Here is a 20,967-nt window from a genome sequence, read left to right as displayed (position 1 = left end):
CTCTTGTTTGTCCTGTTTCTTTCTGCTTGTATTTAACTTCTAAATTCTCTCATGTTTCACATGTGTTTAGGCCTGTACACTTGCCTATTGTGCTGCTATTGGCCTGGCTGATAATGGCCTGATCATCTAACTCTTGTTTAGAAATACAAAGATCCAGAAACAAGAAACTTCTTTTCTTGCATTGCATGCCAATGCACACTCATCAGAACAACTCACTCTCCAGTTACATTAAGAAGTTTTGAAAAACACTCTTCAGATTCCTCTACTTTAGGACCCACATTAATTAATATAAAAACCGTTATTAAAAGTCTGTCTAATACTGATGAACTGATTTTCATGTTAACTGGTATATAGCTGATATTAAAATGTGCACTATTTAAAAAAATGTATTGAAATAAATAAAAAAATAAAATCACTTGATTTAATGCTTCAAGTAAATTTAGGCATCACATTATAATGCAATGTATGTACAGTATGAAATGTATTTATTAAGATTATAAATTCTTAAGACAACATTAAACAGTGTTATTGAATTATCTGTAAGTTAATTAAGGAACGTAAAAGTAGGAGAAATAAACATGAACAGTTAATTATCCAATATCAACTGATTCAGATAATTTAAAAGCCTTAAACAACCATATACCCTGTAGAAACACACATTATATGCCATCCACAGGCCAAATATATAGGAAATACGGTAACACTTTACAATAAGATCTCATTTGTTAACATTAGTTAATGCATAAACCAGCATAAACTAATACTGAACAATATATGTTTACAGCATTTATTAATCTTAGCTAATGTTAGTTAATAAAAATATTCATATTCATGTTAGTTCACAGTACATTAACTAATGCTAACAGATACAACTTTAAATTTGAATAATTCATTACTAAGTTTCGAACTTAATATTAACTAAGATTAATAAGTGATATATAAATATTGTTCATGTTAACTAATATAGTTAGCTAATGTTAACCAATGAAACCTTATTGCAAAGTGTTACCAGAAATATTTCTCCAAGCCTTCTACGTATACATGATTTTATGTAATTGTTCAGATTCTGTGGCTTGTGGCAGGCCTTCTGACAGGTGACAGGTTCAAGTTTGAGAATCATGCCTCTATCTGTCTCATAAGCTTAAATGCTAATTCTTCAACATTAGCGCAATATTCAGAGACACTGCCCGTGCCGCCCATAAGCTGCTCATCATTATTTAATCAGAAATCTGTTGTTCAGGAAGCACCCGATAGAAACACGTGCATGACAGCAGAAAACAGACTTAATTGCCATTTAAATTATGATTGAATACTGCCGCCTAAATCTACACACCTGACTCCACCCAAGATGTGTCACCGTTGATCATGAAGGAGTAGGGAGGTTTCAGTGTCTGCTGTATGTGTATGTGTTCAGAGCGGGGAGCAGGTGGTGAAATTTGGAGAACATGACCAACTCATAAATGATGAATATCTCAGTCCCATTGCCCTGCCTGGATGCATCACATCTATGATATATAAAGCTGCACAACCTCATGTCTCTCTCTTGAGCACGCACATTGTTTTGCTGAACAAACAGATGCTTAAGATGTTTCAGGTGCTTCTCAGACAATGACCTAAACCCATCTGTGCTTAAGTATATATGCAAACAATTCCATATCAGATGATAGAATGAATATAGTTCTAGTAGGAATGTCAATGCAAAGTGTCATCATTATTTATAAATAATGATTAAATTTGTTGCACAATTTTAAATGATGACGTGAAACTAAACAATAGCTACAATTTAAATGCTTGGTCTGCTATTAATTGATTCAACTTGTATTAGATTGGCAGTTGAAGTAATTATGAGAGGATGCGAGCAAATTATTCCTCTTTAAATAAACAATCATCTCAATGCGCACTCACCCCCTATGGAGGAAATATAGATTGCATTAGCATGTAATATTCATTGCACAAGTGTTTTTGATTTGATCCTTCATGGATTACTTGGAAGGAATTGCATGTATTTTATTGTATATTTGGTGTCATGAACCCTACATTTGCGTGTCTGAAGGTTAAGTACATTGGAATATTTATCATTTTAATCTAAAGCGATGCTGCTTAAACTTATACTGCATTTATAGCTCAAGGAGAGATTTGCAGATCAGAGATCACATGATACTCTCACATGTGTATACTGCCTCACTATGAACATGAGATTAGAACTTAATTCAGAGGTAGTATTTTATGACTGTCTGTGAAAGTGTGCATGCATATGTTCTTGTTTCTGTCTTACAGTATGGTCTTTGTCCTTAGAAATGTTAATACTAATAGTTAATATTAGTTAAATAATTCACACCATGTAATCACACCATATGGTTGTAATTATTAATGTAATTATTATTTTGTCCACTTAATGGCATTTGTTTTTGTGAGAACCTTTCTTTGTACAGTTGTGTATGGAAGCCCGTTTCTGCCAATGAATAAAAAATAAAACAACTTTTTTTCTCAGAATTCTGAGATATAAACTCGCAATTCTGACTTTTTTTCTCAGAATTCTGAGATATAAACTCGCAATTCTGAGATAGAAACTTGCAATTCTGAGATATAAACTCACAATTCTGACTTTTTTTCTCAGAATTCTGAGATATAAACTCGCAATTCTGAGATATAAACTCGCAATTCTGAGATATAAACTTGTAATTCGGAGATATAAACTCGCAATTCGGAGATATCTGAGATATAAACTCGCAATTCTGAGATATAAACTTGTAATTCAGAGATATAAACTCGCAATTCGGAGATATCTGAGATATAAACTAGCAATTCGGAGATATAAACTCACAATTCTGAGATATAAACTCGCAATTCTGAGATATAAACTCGCAATTCTGAGATATAAACTTGTAATTCGGAGATATAAACTCGCAATTCGGAGATATAAACTTGTAATTCGGAGATATCTGAGATATAAACTCGCAATTCTGAGATATAAACATGTAATTCGGAGATATAAATTCGCAATTCTGAGTTATAAACTTGTAATTCGGAGATATAAACTCGCAATTCGGAGATATCTGAGATATAAACTCGCAATTCTGAGATATAAACTTGTAATTCAGAGATATAAACTCGCAATTCGGAGATATCTGAGATATAAACTCGCAATTCGGAGATATAAACTCACAATTCTGAGATATAAACTCGCAATTCTGAGATATAAACTCGCAATTCTGAGATATAAACTTGTAATTCGGAGATATAAACTCGCAATTCGGAGATATAAACATGTAATTCGGAGATATAAACTCGCAATTCGGAGATATCTGAGATATAAACTCGCAATTCGGAGATATAAACTCGCAATTCTGAGATATAAACTTGTAATTCGGAGATATAAACTCGCAATTCTGAGATATAAACTCGTAATTCTGAGATATAAACTTGCAATTCGGAGATATCTGAGATATAAACTCGCAATTCGGAGATATAAACTCGCAATTCTGAGATATAAACTTGCAATTCTGAGATATAAACTTGTAATTCGGAGATATCTGAGATATAAACTCGCAATTCTGAGATATAATCATGTAATTCGGAGATATAAACTCGCAATTCGGAGATATCTGAGATATAAACTCGCAATTCGGAGAAATAAACTCGCAATTCGGAGATATAAACTCGCAATTCGGAGATATCTGAGATATAAACTCGCAATTCGGAGATATAAACTCGCAATTCTGAGATATAAACTTGTAATTCGGAGATATAAACTCGCAATTCTGAGATATAAACTCGTAATTCTGAGATATAAACTTGCAATTCGGAGATATCTGAGATATAAACTCGCAATTCGGAGATATAAACTCGCAATTCTGAGATATAAACTTGCAATTCTGAGATATAAACTTGTAATTCGGAGATATCTGAGATATAAACTCGCAATTCTGAGATATAATCATGTAATTCTGAGATATAAACTCGCAATTCGGAGATATCTGAGATATAAACTCGCAATTCGGAGATATAAACTCGCAATTCGGAGATATAAACTCGCAATTCTGAGATATAAACTCGCAATTCTGAGATATAAACTCGCAATTCTGAGATATAAACTCGCAATTCTGAGATATAAACTTGTAATTCGGAGATATCTGAGATATAAACTCGCAATTCTGAGATATAAACATGTAATTCGGAGATATAAACTCGCAATTCGGAGATATAAACTCGCAATTCTGAGATATAAACTTGTAATTCGGAGATATAAACTCGCAATTCGGAGATATCTGAGATATAAACTCGCAATTCTGAGATATAAACTCGCAATTCTGAGATATAAACTCGCAATTCTGAGATATAAACTCGCAATTCTGAGATATAAACTTGTAATTCGGAGATATAAACTCGCAATTCGGAGATATAAACTTGTAATTCGGAGATATCTGAGATATAAACTCGCAATTCTGAGATATAAACATGTAATTCGGAGATATAAACTCGCAATTCAGAGATATCTGAGATATAAACTCGCAATTCGGAGATATAAACTTGTAATTCGGAGATATAAACTCGCAATTCAGAGATATCTGAGATATAAACTCGTAATTCTGAGATATAAACTCGCAATTCGGAGATATAAACTTGTAATTCGGAGATATAAACTCGCAATTCAGAGATATCTGAGATATAAACTTGTAATTCGGAGATATAAACTCGCAATTCGGAGATATCTGAGATATAAACTCGCAATTCGGAGATATAAGATATATTGGGAAGAGATATATTGAGATATATTGGGAAGTCGTGGCCTAATGGTTAGAGAGTCGGACTCGTAATCGAAAGGTTGCGGGTTCGAGTCCCCGGCCGGCAGGGATTGTAGGTGGGGGGAGTGAATGTCCAGCGCTCTCTCCACCCTCAATACCACGACTGAGGTGCCCTTGAGCAAGGCACCGAACCCCCAATTGCTCCCCGGGCGCCGCAGCATGGCCGGGTGTGTGTTCACGGTGTGTGTGTGTGTGTGTGTGTGTGTGCATTTGTTCACTACTCACTGCTGTGTGTGTGCACTTGGATGGGTTAAACGCAGAGCACCAATTTCGAGTATGGGTCACCATACTTGACAATACGTCACGACTTTAAGACTCGACTTTAAACTTGTAATTCGGAGATATCTGAGATATAAACTCGCAATTCTGAGATATAAACATGTAATTCAGAGATATAAACTCGCAATTCGGAGATATCTGAGATATAAACTCGCAATTCGGAGATATAAACTCGCAATTCTGAGATATAAACTCGCAATTCGGAGATATCTGAGATATAAACTCGCAATTCGGAGATATAAACTCGCAATTCTGAGATATAAACTCGCAATTCGGAGATATAAACTCGCAATTCTGAGATATAAACTCGTAATTCTGAGATATAAACTTGTAATTCGGAGATATAAACTCGCAATTCGGAGATATCTGAGATATAAACTCGCAATTCGGAGATATAAACTCGCAATTCTGAGATATAAACTTGTAATTCGGAGATATAAACTCGCAATTCGGAGATATAAACTTGTAATTCGGAGATATCTGAGATATAAACTCGCAATTCTGAGATATAAACTTGTAATTCGGAGATATAAACTCGCAATTCGAAGATATAAACTTGTAATTCGGAGATATTTGAGATATAAACTCGCAATTCTGAGATATAAACATGTAATTCGGAGATATAAACTCGCAATTCGGAGATATCTGAGATATAAACTCGCAATTCTGAGATATAAACTTGTAATTCAGAGATATAAACTTGTAATTCAGAGATATCTGAGATATAAACTCGCAATTCGGAGATATCTGAGATATAAACTCGCAATTCTGAGATATAAACTTGTAATTCAGAGATATAAACTCGCAATTCAGAGATATCTGAGATATAAACTCGCAATTCTGAGATATAAACTCGCAATTCTGAGATATAAACTCGCAATTCAGAGATATAAACTCGCAATTCAGAGATATAAACTCGCAATTCAGAGATATAAACTCGCAATTCTGACTTTTTTTCTCGCAATTCTGACTTTTTTTCTCAGAATTCAGACTTTTTTTCTCGCAATTCTGACTTTTTTTCTCGCAATTGCGAGTTTATATCTCACAACTCTGACTTTCTCACACCATAGCAAACCACTCTCCGTGTAAGGCATTGCAGTGCTTTGTTCAGTTTGCTATCAATGTTGCGTCCGAATATGATTTTTGAACAAACATAAAAATGACTCATTATTCTTTATTTCTGTGTTTTGCGCTCGCGGTTGGACAGTACCATTACCGCCGGGCTTTCAGACACAACATTCTTCATTTCTTTATAGTTCTGAGTTTGAGGCAGCTTCTATCGCGTTATTTTAATAACAGCTGTCAAGTAACGAGCGTATTATTTTCTGCTTTTTATTGTAAACGTTTTGTTGTTGTTTTTAATATATTGTTGTCTTTTAAACATACCCTTGATCATGAAAAAAAAAATCAAGAAACCCATTTAAACATTTTATCAACATTTAACATGCAACATTTTATTACATTTTTATATTGTTTATGAGGGTGAGTAAATGGTTAAATTTGGGTCAGTCACCTCTTAAATAATGTTAATAGTTTTGAAATAACATTATTTACATAACTGTCACAATATCATGATTTGAGTGAATACTATATTCATAAACAATGATATTTGCATGGTTTTCTAAGCTACTCACTATGCCAATACTGTTGTATTACCATAATATTATGAAAATAAAACATCATTTTTGTTATTCTTCTTCAGGCATTCACTGTATTCTTCTTTCCTCTTTTTGTTTTTTAGTAGGTCAGTAGTAATTTACTGGCAAACTACAGATTACAGACTACATTTCTTTTGCTCCTTACTCTCTGCTTCTGTCAAGCCAATAGTTCTCAGAGTGACTACCATTTAAATCATTTTTATTCCACATCTGTTGAAATGTTTGTCTTTCTTTCCTTATGTTCTCTATTTGTGGCATTTGTTGACTGTAACATAATGACTGTAAATGTCCATGACTATGATGTAAAGGATTCTCTGCACCCAGACCATCACATCTGCCCTCAGCTTTGTCACCCTTAAAGGTGAAGTGTGTAATTTTTTCCGAAGTTAAAATACTTTCTACTGAACATGATGGTCCTTGTCTCTTATTAATTATCACCAACCACAACCTGCTAATCATCACGATAAGCAAGCAACAGGAAGTTAAGTGTGGAATTTTGATTAGACACTGATTATTGGTGTGTGTCTCTGTGTGTAGGTGATGATCAGCTGTCTTTATCCGACGATGTACACACAGTGCCTTCAGTTTAGTATGGGTAATATCGGTACTATGAAGCAAACTGGCTGTGAGTCTTTATCATTTAAGATGAACCTCCTCTCTGTGTTTAATTTAAGCGCTTTGGGGCTTTTTCTTTAGAAATGAAAACACTCAAGAAAATGAAAGCGGAGTGTTATAGGACCTGCACTTAGAGAAGGAGCTCATTAATGCTTCAAAATGCAGTTGAAGTGGAGAAAACACTCAACATACCTTTTTATATGAGCATAATGAAACACTCTGGAGCAAATTCATGTTTGCGTATATAGTTTCAGTGCCAAAATAGCGGAAAAGCTGCTTTTATAATTGCAATGAAGTTCTAACAGCGTTCCTATATGACACCTGTCGATTAAAGAACCAATTAAAAGAACAGCAATTGATAATGACATGTGTATAACTTTGAAAGACAGAGAGTGAGAGATGTTCTGTTACATTAATGCTATCTTGTCTACATAAATATATGAATATCTATATAAATTCTTCCATTGTCCTCATTTGTAAGTGGCTTTGGATAAAAGTGTCTGCTAAATAACTAAATGTAATGTGTGGTCCCCTTTTAGTTTCATGTGTCACGGAAGAATCCAAATGACTGACCAACCAACCACTGATGTTAAAAGACTTTTATTAGAGACGTATACACTCCAAAAAAAAAAAATGGTGCTATATAGAACTAAAAGTGGTTCTTTCGGGTGATTACCCTTACGAAAAAGAAGTTTATTCAAGTGTGTACTATTAGTATACTTCTTTTAAACTAAAAAATAGCTAAGTATACTTTTAGTTTACTTTTTATGTACTTCTCAGAAATATACTTAAAATGACATTTAAGTATACTTGACTTATACTTATATAAAAGTCTAAATATATTTGAGCTACACTTGTGCTCCTAGAATCCGTGTTTTCATTGGTAAGGATAAGGTGCTACCCAGCTAACAAAAACGAGTTTTCAGAACATTTTGCTAACATTCCCATTAAGTTATGAAAACGTTATTTCGGAATGTTTTGTACACATTGAAAACATCCATTTTTTTTATGTATTAAGAACGTTTTTTTGTGGGGTTTCTGCGAACGTTACAGGAACATTCCATCCTACCATTTTGAAAACGTTATTACGGAATGTTTTGTACACGTTCAAAAGGAAGGAACATTCTAATCTACCATTGTCATAACATTACGAGAACCTTATATTTAAATGTTCTCTCTATGTTTGAAACACCCATATTTTAATCTTATGAGAACATTTTTTTACTGATTATACAATGATTGCGAGCCAAGAACCACTTTTAGTGCTATATAGCACCATTCTCTGAGAATGGAACCTATGACCCTGATGTTGATAGAAGTGAAGTGACATACTGCCAAGTATGGTGACCCATACTCGGAATTCGTGCTCTGCATTTAACCCATCCAACGTGCACACACACACACACAGCAGTGAACACACACACACCCGGAGCAGTGGGCAGCCATTTATGCTGCGGCACCCGGGGAGTAGTTGGGGGTTCGGTGCCTTGCTCAAGGGCACCTTAGTCGTGGTATTGAGGGTGGAGAGACCCTTTCACTCCCCCCACCTACAATCCCTGCCGTCACGAGACTCAAACCCGCAACCTTTGGATTACGAGTCCGACTCTCTAACCATTAGGCCACGACTTCCCCGTGCTCTGCTCCATGCTCTGCTGTGTGAGTTACAGGAATGCAATACAAAATGTCATTGAAAATGTTGATGTTAGCTTGTACGCAAGATCTCACCAGACTCATATAACACAATTTGATTAAAAACTAAATATAAAGACAAAGTCAAAATCATCTCATTTATTTGAAGTTCAACGTTAATTCAGTTAAATTCAATAACAGTGTGAATGTTGCAAAGTTCACAAATATGAGACAAATTAAATTTGTCTACATTGAAAAAAAACCTTTGCAAATATTTTCACTCAGAAATTGCAAATATGTGCAAATGATTAAAAAGAAATGGCAAGTAACGCACTGAATTAAATGTGAAATTTTACATTGAAAAAATTAAATAGTATTCTGTAAAAATGTATTCCAATAATTGTATTGAGCATTGTTCACAAAAGTCAGTGCACTACCAACCACAGTTAGCACTAGTGCTATTAATGTGTGCAAAAATAGGAGATACATATGTTTATTTCACAGGGATATTTCACAATCTTGAACGTAATGCATAGATCATGGGTTTGATTCATAGAGATAGCATGAACTGAATAAAGTGTAAACCTTGCATGCAGTGTACACTGCTTTGGATGAAAATACATAAATGTAAAACTATGCTCTTTCTGCATGCTAAAGAGACATTTTAATGGCTGTGTTGAAGTGATGCTGTAAAGTACACCAGTTCATGGTAATATTCTGCACTCAGAAATGACCTCAAAGTTGGCAAATTGTGGCAAGCAAATTATTTTCAGCACAGATGTTTTGGTCTTGCTTGCGGTGTTACCCAATTTGCATAAATCATTTAGTGAATTCGGTGTTAAAACAATACAGACAGCATGGGTAAATAACGCTATCAGCAGACACAGTTCAATCTTACTTAATTTCCTACTTTATCTCTCACTTACTTTTTGTCCTTTCTTTCTTTACCACTTCTCTTTCTTTTTTCTGCCTCCTCCTTGCTTAGTCTTTTACTATAATAAAGAGTAATGTGTGTGTGAAGGAGAAGCAGCAGGCAAATGCAATAAAACACATAGCTGACAAGATCTTAATTGAGCTGCTGGATTCAGCTCAAGAACACACACACACACACAAAAAAATCTAATAATAGCCCAGAGAATTGAGGGAAGGGGGAATGGAGAGGGCACGGGATGGAGGGCATGGAAAAATTTACTAGTTGGGGGAGAGATGGAGAGCGGGAATTTAAGAGTGAGTTTAGTTAAGAGGAGAGCAGGAGTTTGACAGCTAGAGGACAGAGAAAGGTAAAAGAACTCAACTGCATTTCCTCAGTCCTCGTAGGAGAAGTTTGAATCTCAGATCATGAATAATCTATGCTGATCAGTCGAGCTGACATTGAATTTAAGGATTAAGCGAAACATGAGGATATAGGAAAAGTGTTGAAATTGCTCCATTGGGAAGGAAGATTAAATATAAGAGACACTTATGATCTGTAATACTTTCAAATTCAGAGCGCTTGCTTCTGAGTGTGTGCAGTTGCGCTTGTATACGTAAATGTACGGAATGTACGTCCCATTGTAGAGCAGAAAATCCCACTGTCAACAAAATAATTTTTCATCCTCTTTAAAAAATGTATTCACTCTCTTTGTCTCTGTCTTCTCTCTCTGTTCCTCACAGAGAAGAAGATGAGAGCTATTGATTAAGCCTGCTTTAATTTAATGTATCTGTCAGTTTTAATTGAACAAAGATGAATGAATGTGTAATGAAGTCAGTGGGTGGTGATAGTGGGGACACTATAACACTGAGCGACCATAACCATAATAATATTCAGTTGTTCTTGACACAGGGGCTTTTAAACTTTTGCGTATCCATATATACACACATAAACAGTTTGTGAGTACTGTTGAGACTCTAAAAAGTATAAATATATAATATCTAAATAAATAATATATCGCTCTTCCACAATTTTCTGTCCCAGATTTGATATCCCTTACAAAATACAACTGTGGTCCTGAGTAGACTTCTGGTAGACCTCTGCCTATTTTCTCATTTTACTATGAATATTGTAGTGTTTTTCATAACCTTTTTTCTTATTTCTTATTTTTTATTTTCAAGACCTTATGTTTAAAGCTCATTGAAGTTGCAAATGTACTTTAATGTAGTATGCACCAGGTAAATCTCTCTTTATGGGAGTAAGATGTCCTCACTTTGTTTATTAATTATGAAGCAATTATTCTGAATCCTGTACTTAAAGTTTCAGCCCTCAGTGACATTTACATTGGCGCAACAAACATCATTAATAATGCATGAAATGATAATGTATTTTGGCTGTGTGCTTGTTTACTGTATGTCAGTGTTAGGCAAATCCTGGTGTGAATTACAGATGACTATACACACATTCATTAAACTGAAATTCTGGCTGTTTAGAGTCATAGTTTCACAGTATGTGTGTGTGCATGTGTTAGAGTAATTAAAATATAAATTATGTAAGTGTGTTTAAAGAAATAACACTGTGTCACCATGTCTCTATTTTCCTCTCTCTACAGGAAAACAGTCGAGGTGAAGATTATAGATGACGAAGAGTATGAAAAGAACAAGACCTTCATTATTGAGTTAGGAGAGCCAGTCCTACTAGAGATTGGACAGAAACATGGTACATTTACATTTAGTCATTTAGCATACACTTTTATTTAACGCTACTTACAAATGAGGACAATAGAAGTAATCAAAACCAACAAAAGAGCAATATATGTAAGGGCTGTGAAAAGTCTCAGTTCATTTAAGGCAGTAAACGTATCAAGTTTATATATATATATATATATATATAATAAATAAAAAGAAAACAAGTAGACAGAATAGAAAAAGAAAAGGGAACGTTGGTGTTAGAGGGTTATTTTTTTAAATAAAAGTAAAACAAGTCAAAAGAATAGAAAAAGAATAGAGAATGCTAGTTTTAGAGGCTCTTTTTTTAAAGACAACAAGTAGTTAGAATAGAAATAATAGAGAGTGCTACAGGGTTAAGTGTTTTTTAAATAAAAAAGAAAATCTACCCCCGGTTTCACAGACAAGGCTTAAACCTAGTCCTAGACTAAAATGTAAAGTCTTTGTTTTAACTGAAAGAAACTTGCACTGACTGATCTTAAAATATATCAGTTTCTTTGTTTTGTCTCAAGATGCACACCAGTAATGGGTTTATGTTTTCTAAGCACGTTTATAAAAATCACAGAAATGTCCTAATTGAACTATGGCCTAATCCTGGGCTAAGCCCTGTCTGTGAAACCGGGCCTTTGGGGATAAAACAGCATTAGAATAGAGAGTTCTAGAGTTAGAGGGGGAAATGAAGATGGAAGGGATGTGTTTTTAGTTTTGTGCGAAATGTGTGCACATATGTTTTTAAACATCTGAATGTTATGCAGTATGTAAATCCCTTTACAATTTCAATTCACTTTCTGAACTGCAATTTGAATAAGATGGCAAACATAATGTAGAATTCAAATGTGAATTTTAATATGATTAAAATGAAATGAAATTCTGAGAAATTCACATAATTTAGCTTTATTGATCCTTTAAATGCAGGGACTGCAGATGAAAATGAATGTGTGGCTAAATCTGAATGATGTTCATGTCAATTAATGTACACTTCCCCCTTTTAAAATAAAAAATAAAGAAATATGTATAATGTATATACTCATAAACAAAGAACTACCAAACTGATCAAATTGGTCTTTAGTATTGGTAAAGTTTGTGCGTGGACAACATTTGTGTGTGTGGATCTTCAACTTACTATTTATTATTCTCAGGATTTCACACCTTTGCTAATGAGACGTATAGAAATAAAAGACTGTTTGCTAATTAGCCAGTGGAGTACACCAGACAGAAGCAGCTGAATGTCTCCTTTTTTTCTTTTTTTTTTTTACACCAGCAGCCTTGTTTTTGTGCTACCTTTTGTTGCTCATTCTCAGATAATAACTAAAAATTAAAGCTTGCAAATGAAGCCGCAAATAAAACGATTGTGGAGGTCAATTAATGAGGAGAGCATGAACAAAGTGATAAAAGATGAAAGGTTACAGATAAAAGAAAGGAAAAAAAGCTCAATTAAAAAACAGGAGTGAAAGAAATTGAGCGTTCACGATGAGCAGTGATTCCATTGAAAATGTCTTAAAACTGAAAAGAGAGTGAAAATGAGTTCTTAGCATGCATCGTTTCAAATCCCCTGACTTAGTAAATAATGTGTACAGTAGGAAATATGTTTACAGTCAAGGATTACCTGCAGGCTTTGAAGTTTGTTACCTCAGGAAATAATTGGCTGTATCATTATTCTCTACATTACTTATACACCTTCTCTGGCAATGACCCTTCCATCTTAAATGCCTTATTTTACAATTCGATTAGCACCATGGCACTTATAAGATTTATGAAATTTCCTGCTTGTCAGTTTCAGAAATTACAAAGTGCATTATTCCATCCAGCCATCAATCACTGCTATACCTGCTCATTTTTATTCACGCTGATCATTTTCTTGAGGTTTAATATCCACATTGTACTACTAGCTGGACAAATATATGGAATATGTTCCTAATAAGTTTTTCTTTGTCATGTTTGTGTATGTTTAGGTGACTCTAATGAGAATAAACCAGAGATTGGGGCAGGGGCAGAGGAAGAGGAAGTAGCTAAAATGGGATGTCCTAGTCTGGGAGAACACACCAGATTGGAGGTGGTGATTGAAGAGTCGTACGAATTTAAGGTAAAACTGAAAATTTGTATTTTTTTACTAATTTAAGTGATGCAATAATGCAACAAGATGAGTTACAAATCATTTTTATTAGCAACGCATACGGATTAATGTATAATATTTAAACAGTATCACCACAGTTATGCTAATATATCATTATTATTGTGGATGTGACATTAGTTTATTGTAACAGTTCAATAAATATAATATATGGCTATAAATATTTTCACCAACAAAAATAATTCCAAGCAAAGTCAAAGCATTAAACTGTGCAACACGGACTGAAAGCAATATGTGGCTGCAACTGTGTGTGTGTGTGTGTAGAATACGGTGGATAAGCTCATTAAGAAGACTAACTTGGCTCTGGTGGTCGGCAGCAGTAGCTGGAGAGAGCAGTTTGTGAGTGCTGTAACAGTGAGTGCAGGTATGCTACTTCCTGTTTGTTCACCCTTTACATTTTGTACATGGGCATTATCATTCTTCATTGAGACACTTGGACAATTATGAATATGTATTAATGCATTTTCAGCTTCTGCAAAAATAGGAAATAGGTTCTTGATTTCTACTGTGTAGTGTGTACGATTAACAATATACACTAACATTCAAAATTTGGGGACAGTACGATTGTTTTTTTTTTTTTTTTTTTAAGAAATGAATTTTTTATTCAGCAAGGACACTTTAAGTTGTTTAAAAGTTACATTTAGAATTTTACAAAAGATTTCTATTCCAAACAAATGCAGTTTTTTTTGTTTCTATTCTTCAGAGAATCCTGATAAAATATCACATTTACCCATCAATATATTAAGCAGCACAACTTTTTTTCAACATTGATAATAATAAGAAATGTTTTTTGGGCACCAAATCAGTATGTGAGATTTTTAAACCGTTTTGACCTGTAGAGTATGTTGTGCTGTGTTTGTTTGAATCTGTATAAAAATATCAACCATATTTACCTTAATATTTTAAGTGAAAAAGTATCTTTACTAGTGCTGGGCAACGATTAATCGTGATTAATTGCATCCAGAATAAATGTTTTTGTGGACATAATGTAATATGTGCTGTGTATATTTATTATGTATAAAGACACAAACATACAGTATATTTTTTGAAAATATTTACATGTATATATTTATATTCATATAATTTTTATTATATATAAATATATTTAATATATAAACATAACATATTTTCCTTAAATATATACATGCATGTGTGTGTATTTATATACACACAGTACACACATATATTACGTATACATTTTTATTTTTTTTTGGATGCAATTAATCGTGATTAATCATTGTCCAGCACTAGTCTTTACACAGCCAAGTTAAGACTGCTTTGTTGCTGCTCAATATTCAGTGTAAAGTTGCATTGCTGCATAAAAGCCACACTTATATTTGCCCCACCTCAGCTCCTTGTCTCCAAGCTTTAATTGCTGTGGAAATGCATTTATGCTACCTCTGTGTAAAGACGGCTAAATGCCACTTCAGGAGTGCTTCTGTGTCACCTTTGTGGTGTAAATTTAGCAAATTTCTCAACCAGCTTTGAACTCTCTCAGTCCCTCTAACATATATTGCTCATCTCAGGTGACGACGATGAGGAGGAGAGTGGTGAAGAGCGTCTTCCATCCTGCTTTGATTACATCATGCACTTCCTCACAGTCTTCTGGAAGGTTCTCTTTGCCTTCGTCCCACCCACAGAGTATTGGAATGGATGGGCATGCTTCATTGTGTCCATCTCTTTGATTGGTGTCCTGACGGCAGTCACAGGCGATCTTGCTTCTCACTTTGGGTGCACTGTTGGCCTGAAAGATTCAGTCACCGCCGTGGTCTTTGTTGCCCTGGGGACGTCTGTTCCAGGTTAGTCAAGTCAAGTCATCTTTTTATATAGCGCTTTATACAGTACAGATTGTTTCAAAGTAGCTTTGTACTAGGCAGGGATTGTAGGTGGGGGGAATGAATGCACAGTGCTCGCTCTCCCACCCTCAATACTACGGCTGAGGTGAGACCCTTGAGCAAGGCAACGAACCCCCAACTGCTCCCCGGGCACCACAGCAAAAATGGCTGCCCACTGCTCTGGGTGTCTGTTCACAGAGTGTGTGTGTGTGTGTGTGTGTGTGTTTTCACTACTGTTTGTATGTGTGTCTGTTTTTTTCCTTTGATTCTGTTCAACGCACTCGCCTGACCCTGTCTGTTTTCTCTCTCTTCCTCCTTTTTCTTTCTCTTCCTTTTCTTTTAGTTCTTCTTTTGCTCTTGTCGTTTGCTTACCCCTTTCCCTTTCGTTGACCTCCCTTTGTGATACTTCCCACTTCTTTTTTAGTCAAAAAAAGATTTTGCAGTTCAAATCTTAATTATATTAGTCTGAAATGTATTTAATTCTGTCTCTTCTTTGCACAGACACTTTTGCCAGTAAGGTCGCTGCCATTCAAGACCAGTATGCAGATGCCTCCATTGGTAATGTGACGGGCAGCAACGCTGTCAATGTTTTCCTGGGCATCGGTGTGGCGTGGACCATAGCTGCTGTATACTGGCGTTCCAAGGGCAAAGCTTTCCACGTTGATCCAGGTTCTCTAGCCTTCTCTGTCACACTCTACACTGCTTCGGCTGTGGTGTGTATCAGCGTGCTGTTGTATCGCCGGCGGCCCTCAGTGGCTGGAGGAGAGCTTGGCGGTCCTCGGACATGCAAGATATTGACGTCCTTATTCTTCATCTCCCTCTGGCTGATCTACATCCTGTTGGCCTCACTGGAAGCGTACTGCCACATCGCTGGATTCTGAGGCAACAAGGCCTCGTATTATTTCTGTTTGGAGAGGAATATAAATAATGGCCAGTGAAGGAGCATTTTTGTTCTGTATTTATTAGATATTTATGTTGAAAACTTTTAATAGGTCTGATAAGTCAGTTTTTGCAATCTTCCATTTTCTTCCATAAAGGGATAGTTCACCCAAAAATCATTCACAGCTTTTATGTTGTCCCAAAGAACATAAAAGTGTTTTGTTGTTTTTTGAAGGGGGGGGGGGGGGGGGGGGGGGGGGGGGGGCTATATGAAGGTGAGTAAAAGATCACAGATTATCCTCTTTTTTGTATGAACTATCCCTTTAAATTAGTTAATGCAGTATCTTACTCATCATTCCTTGTTCCCTTGCCTTACACTTGTATCCGTCTCTCAGTGCTGTCTTAAATCAATCCAAAATAGTAACCAATGACTGGTCTTTTTTGTACACCTGTTTGAGCCAATCAGAGCCTTCAGTTACTGACTGAAGGGGTTTACTTTTTTTGAACTCTTTTTTTATGTTAAGTGTCAGTATTACTCTTGTGTAACTGTAATGATGATATTTTAAAAGATATTTAAATGGACAGAATGACCAAACATGAACTTTCATTTGTTAAGAGAAGACTGAACAAACGTGCTGGACTTAATATTGCTTGTGTTAGAAGAAAAGTATGTTTCAGGACTAAATACGAATCGGAAAAGCATGTCGAGGTCATAACTAATCATATATCATGAGTGAATGGTGACATTTTTGGGAAGTCGAACAGCGAAATGGAATAAAACAGAAAATGGACTGAAATAATCCTGAAGTGAACGGATGAGCAATCGGAAAATAATAACAGTGATGGTGCTGCATATCATTAAAAATAATTCTAATTTAAATATGTATGTAATGTGTGTGTGTGAGAGAGAAACCACTCAACCAAGAATAAACAGCTCAGCTGATGTTCTCTTGAAATAACAAACCATGTAATTGATGTAATTAACTGTCTGTATCTATCTGTGTCCCTTGATGGTCACACTCCTTGACATCAAATGTTCAATAGGAGATACTAGCCTGTTAACATGATGTGACATTTGACATGATGACAAATGCTCTTTCTGACTGCGTACCAAACTGTATCACCCCTAAGTTCACTCGAAAGTTACAATTCTGACAGCATTTACTCACTCTCATGTGATTCCAAACCCATATGAAACATAAAATCAAATTGTTTAGCAGAATGTTGATGCTGATCCTTTTCATACAACAAAAGCAGAAAGTGACCACTCATGCAAAAAGTATACTTCATTCATACTTATTCAAAATAATTATACTTCATAGTAATTATACTTGTAAGTTTTCTTTAAGTGAATTTAACACCATAAGTATAAATTCTTAAGCATAATTTTGTATATCTCTGATACATAGACAGTAGACTAAAAGTGCTCTCTTGTCAAACTGTAATAAACCTTTTATGTAACGCACTAAAACATGCCATAAAAACACTGCAAAATCGTCTATACATGTCATAAGAGTAAATATATGTACATACTCAATCATGTGTCTTCAGGATTTATGAAATTCAGTACACAAGTCACATTGACTACTTTTATTTATTCGTTTGTTTTTGTCATTTTTGGACTATATGGGTTTAGAATAACATGAGGGTGCACACAAGATCCAAAGCAAACTATACTTTTTTTTATCTGTGTTCTATGATGTTTGTTGCTGTGAATTTTCAGTTGTCACTGCTCAGTTTTCACTGTCTGTCTATCTGTTTCTGACTGCTGTGTAATTATTCTGTGAGACATTCAGGAAGACATTGGGAGGGTGGCAGGCGTCGGCTTAGGCAACGTTTGATGGAGAGCACAGAAAAAGAGTGAATGAGACAGATTTAGCAGTAGCGTAGATGTTTAACCCTCAGAAGTAGCTGACTAGTACAGTATTCAGAGTGAGAGAATGTGCATCCAGAGTATTTTTAGTATTATCTTGTTACTAGGCGAACTGCCCAGAGAGTCATTGTTTTGTCTGGGCCCAGTGACGGGTGCTTGTGTGTGTGTGGGGGGGTGTTGTTGTATGTGTGAAACACCCCCTCACCCGAGTCTATATAAGGCTTAAATCACCGCATAAACCATCTTTACCAACTTTACTTCTTATACTAACCTAAGTTTAGTGGAGGTTTTAGTTGAACTGAAAAGATTTTGGTAAAGCAGTTACGCAAAGGTAATTATATTGATATCAGTTATGATCATGTAACTGATATGATTGATGATGATCATTACCGATCATGCCAGCTCATGCTGTCAGAAGGATCATCTATCATCAGTGCAGTGAATCCCACATCTAGACTGACATACAGCAGAAGAGTGTGCACGTAATCGCTTTATAGGGTCACTGATTTCTCTCTCTGCCAGGCTCCTCTTGAAGCACAATAAATTGAAATGCAATCCCAAATGTCACACTGAAAAACAGCTATCGTAATTGGATTAAGCGGCCTGGCCAGAGAAAAAGAGACAGAAGACTGGGGAATGTGAACACTACCCCATCTACACAATTTCACAGATTCCTGATGAAATTGCATGTTAGTGTGTTTATAGCTATTCAATCCTGCAAGAGAGACCGTGTATTTGTGTTGTACTATCTGCTTAATCCGTAGTGTGATTCAGTGCATGTCTAAGTATCTAACGTGTGTGGAACAGGCTATTGATACAGTATATACAGTATTTGACCATTTAAATCACTAAAAACATAGGAATGTCATTACATTAAATAAAATATCCAACCCAATGATGTGCGAAGAAAATGATGTGTTCTAAATAATTTTTGCAATGACTACTTCATCATATTAACCATTAACAGTATATCTTTTATGAAATAAAGGCAAGTCATCTTTTTTGAAAAGTATACTTGTGCTATCTTCAAAGTATGCATGAAATGAAAATGTAACATTAACAGTATTTTGTAAAAGCTTGAGCTTACTGTGAATGATTCATCCATGCATATGTTTCATTTTTAAAATGTTGACTTTTAGCTCACTTTTTCATATCCTTTCATATCCAATCAACAACCAATGGATAGAACCACGTCTCTACCCAACATTTTACTTTTTTTAAGAATCTTTGACTTGAAAAATGAGCTTCAACACACCAGTCATTTTTAACCGTTTGACTTGTATCTCACAATACAGGAAAAATTCACTACTTCCATTACTATGACACTTTTTATATTCGTTATCTAATGCAATGACATTCATACATTTTACAAGTGTCCCGGGTATCCTATCCTGCTAGGACTGGTTAGCAACAGGAACTATATACTGCCCCTGTGTTGCAGAAGAAAAAAAACAAGTCATGATAGAACTAATGATTCTTGAGAGTGTATGTGTGATTGGTCTTGTGTTCGTAATGCTAGTACAGCTTTGACTTTCTTGTGTACAGAAGAGGTTAATATGATAAGCTAGCAGTTCATATTAAGTGCCCTGAGGAAGCAGTCACATGTCATCCTGTGTCAGTGTGTGTGTGTTGCCCTTGGCTGGACTCTGTTCTGTGTGGTCTGGTCCTTGCGTGAAGCATCTCTCCGGTCTTTCTGTTCATCAGTCTTTTGAGTATTCCTTCATCAATGCTTTGATTGATTTCATTGTTGATTTCTCAGTCTGTTTCTCATAATGAGTGAATCACCAAGTGCTTTTCTTTTCCGCCATGTCTCTTGGTTTGATGCATGAAACATTCTCTTACCCTTGTTAAATGTTATGTATTGTCCTGAAATCTTTTTTAAAATGTCTTTTATTAAAAAATGTGAAAAACAGTGTAATCTGAATTAACTACATATTAAATGACTTATGTCTTTTGAAGGAATGGATGACTTTTATGTGTGCATAAAACTTGAGATGCACTTCAGCTAAAGAACACTATTAGCAACCGCTATGAATGAGTCATTGAATCTTTCACTCAATTTATTAACACTGATTCAAATGAAGAAACATTTAAAAAAGTGCATCTAAAATGCAAGGTGCTCAACTCCTTGTTTACTAATCTGATACTGTATATAAAAGCAATGACACACTCGTTCTCAGCACAACTGAACGTGAAGCTTATTCACTTGTAGACTACAGTTTCTGGGCTCACGGTGTCCCGGGCACCAATATTTTAACATTCAGAAAAGATGAATCAGCAGCTGCGTTTCCATCCACCTATTTTTATGCGCATTTTGGAATATCGCATAAGAAACGCTGGATGGAAGCGCCAAGATGGGCATAAATTCTAAAAATGAGCGAGAAGACTGGGACATATACACGTTTTTTTTTGTAAACTGAGTTGATATATGTCAGACATGACAGTTGGGTGCCTCTCTCACTCTCATCCACTGGAAAGAAAGAAACAACAGAACGAGAGCAGAAAGAATGAGGCGGAAGCAGATGCTCACTGGGGAACAAAACAGAAAAAGGGAGAGAGGAGACAAGCTTTGTGCTTGAAATACAAAAGCTGAAGATAAGAATGTGAAGGGTTCAGAAAAGAAAAA

The 20,967-nt window shown here is 35.3% G+C and overlaps 1 protein-coding gene across 1 annotated transcript in view; it reads left to right on the top strand.

The window, feature by feature from the left end:
- LOC306871438 (sodium/calcium exchanger 1-like) overlaps positions 1–19,234 on the top strand; it is a 63,706-nt gene extending 44,472 nt beyond the window's left edge. The window contains exons 6-10 of the mRNA XM_079419377.1: positions 11,509–11,615; positions 13,576–13,706; positions 14,019–14,118; positions 15,281–15,553; positions 16,091–19,234. Of these exons, the coding sequence (XP_079275503.1) occupies positions 11,509–11,615; positions 13,576–13,706; positions 14,019–14,118; positions 15,281–15,553; positions 16,091–16,470 (991 nt within the window). The 3' untranslated portion in view covers positions 16,471–19,234. The remainder of the gene's footprint in view (positions 1–11,508; positions 11,616–13,575; positions 13,707–14,018; positions 14,119–15,280; positions 15,554–16,090) is intronic.
- The last annotated feature ends 1,733 nt before the right edge of the window (positions 19,235–20,967 follow it).

Source organism: Barbus barbus (assembly GCF_936440315.1).
Source record: "Barbus barbus genome assembly, chromosome: 1".
Classification (NCBI taxonomy): domain Eukaryota; kingdom Metazoa; phylum Chordata; class Actinopteri; order Cypriniformes; family Cyprinidae; genus Barbus; species Barbus barbus.
Note: the sequence above shows the minus strand (reverse complement) of the source record. Positions and strands in the feature narration are given on the sequence as shown.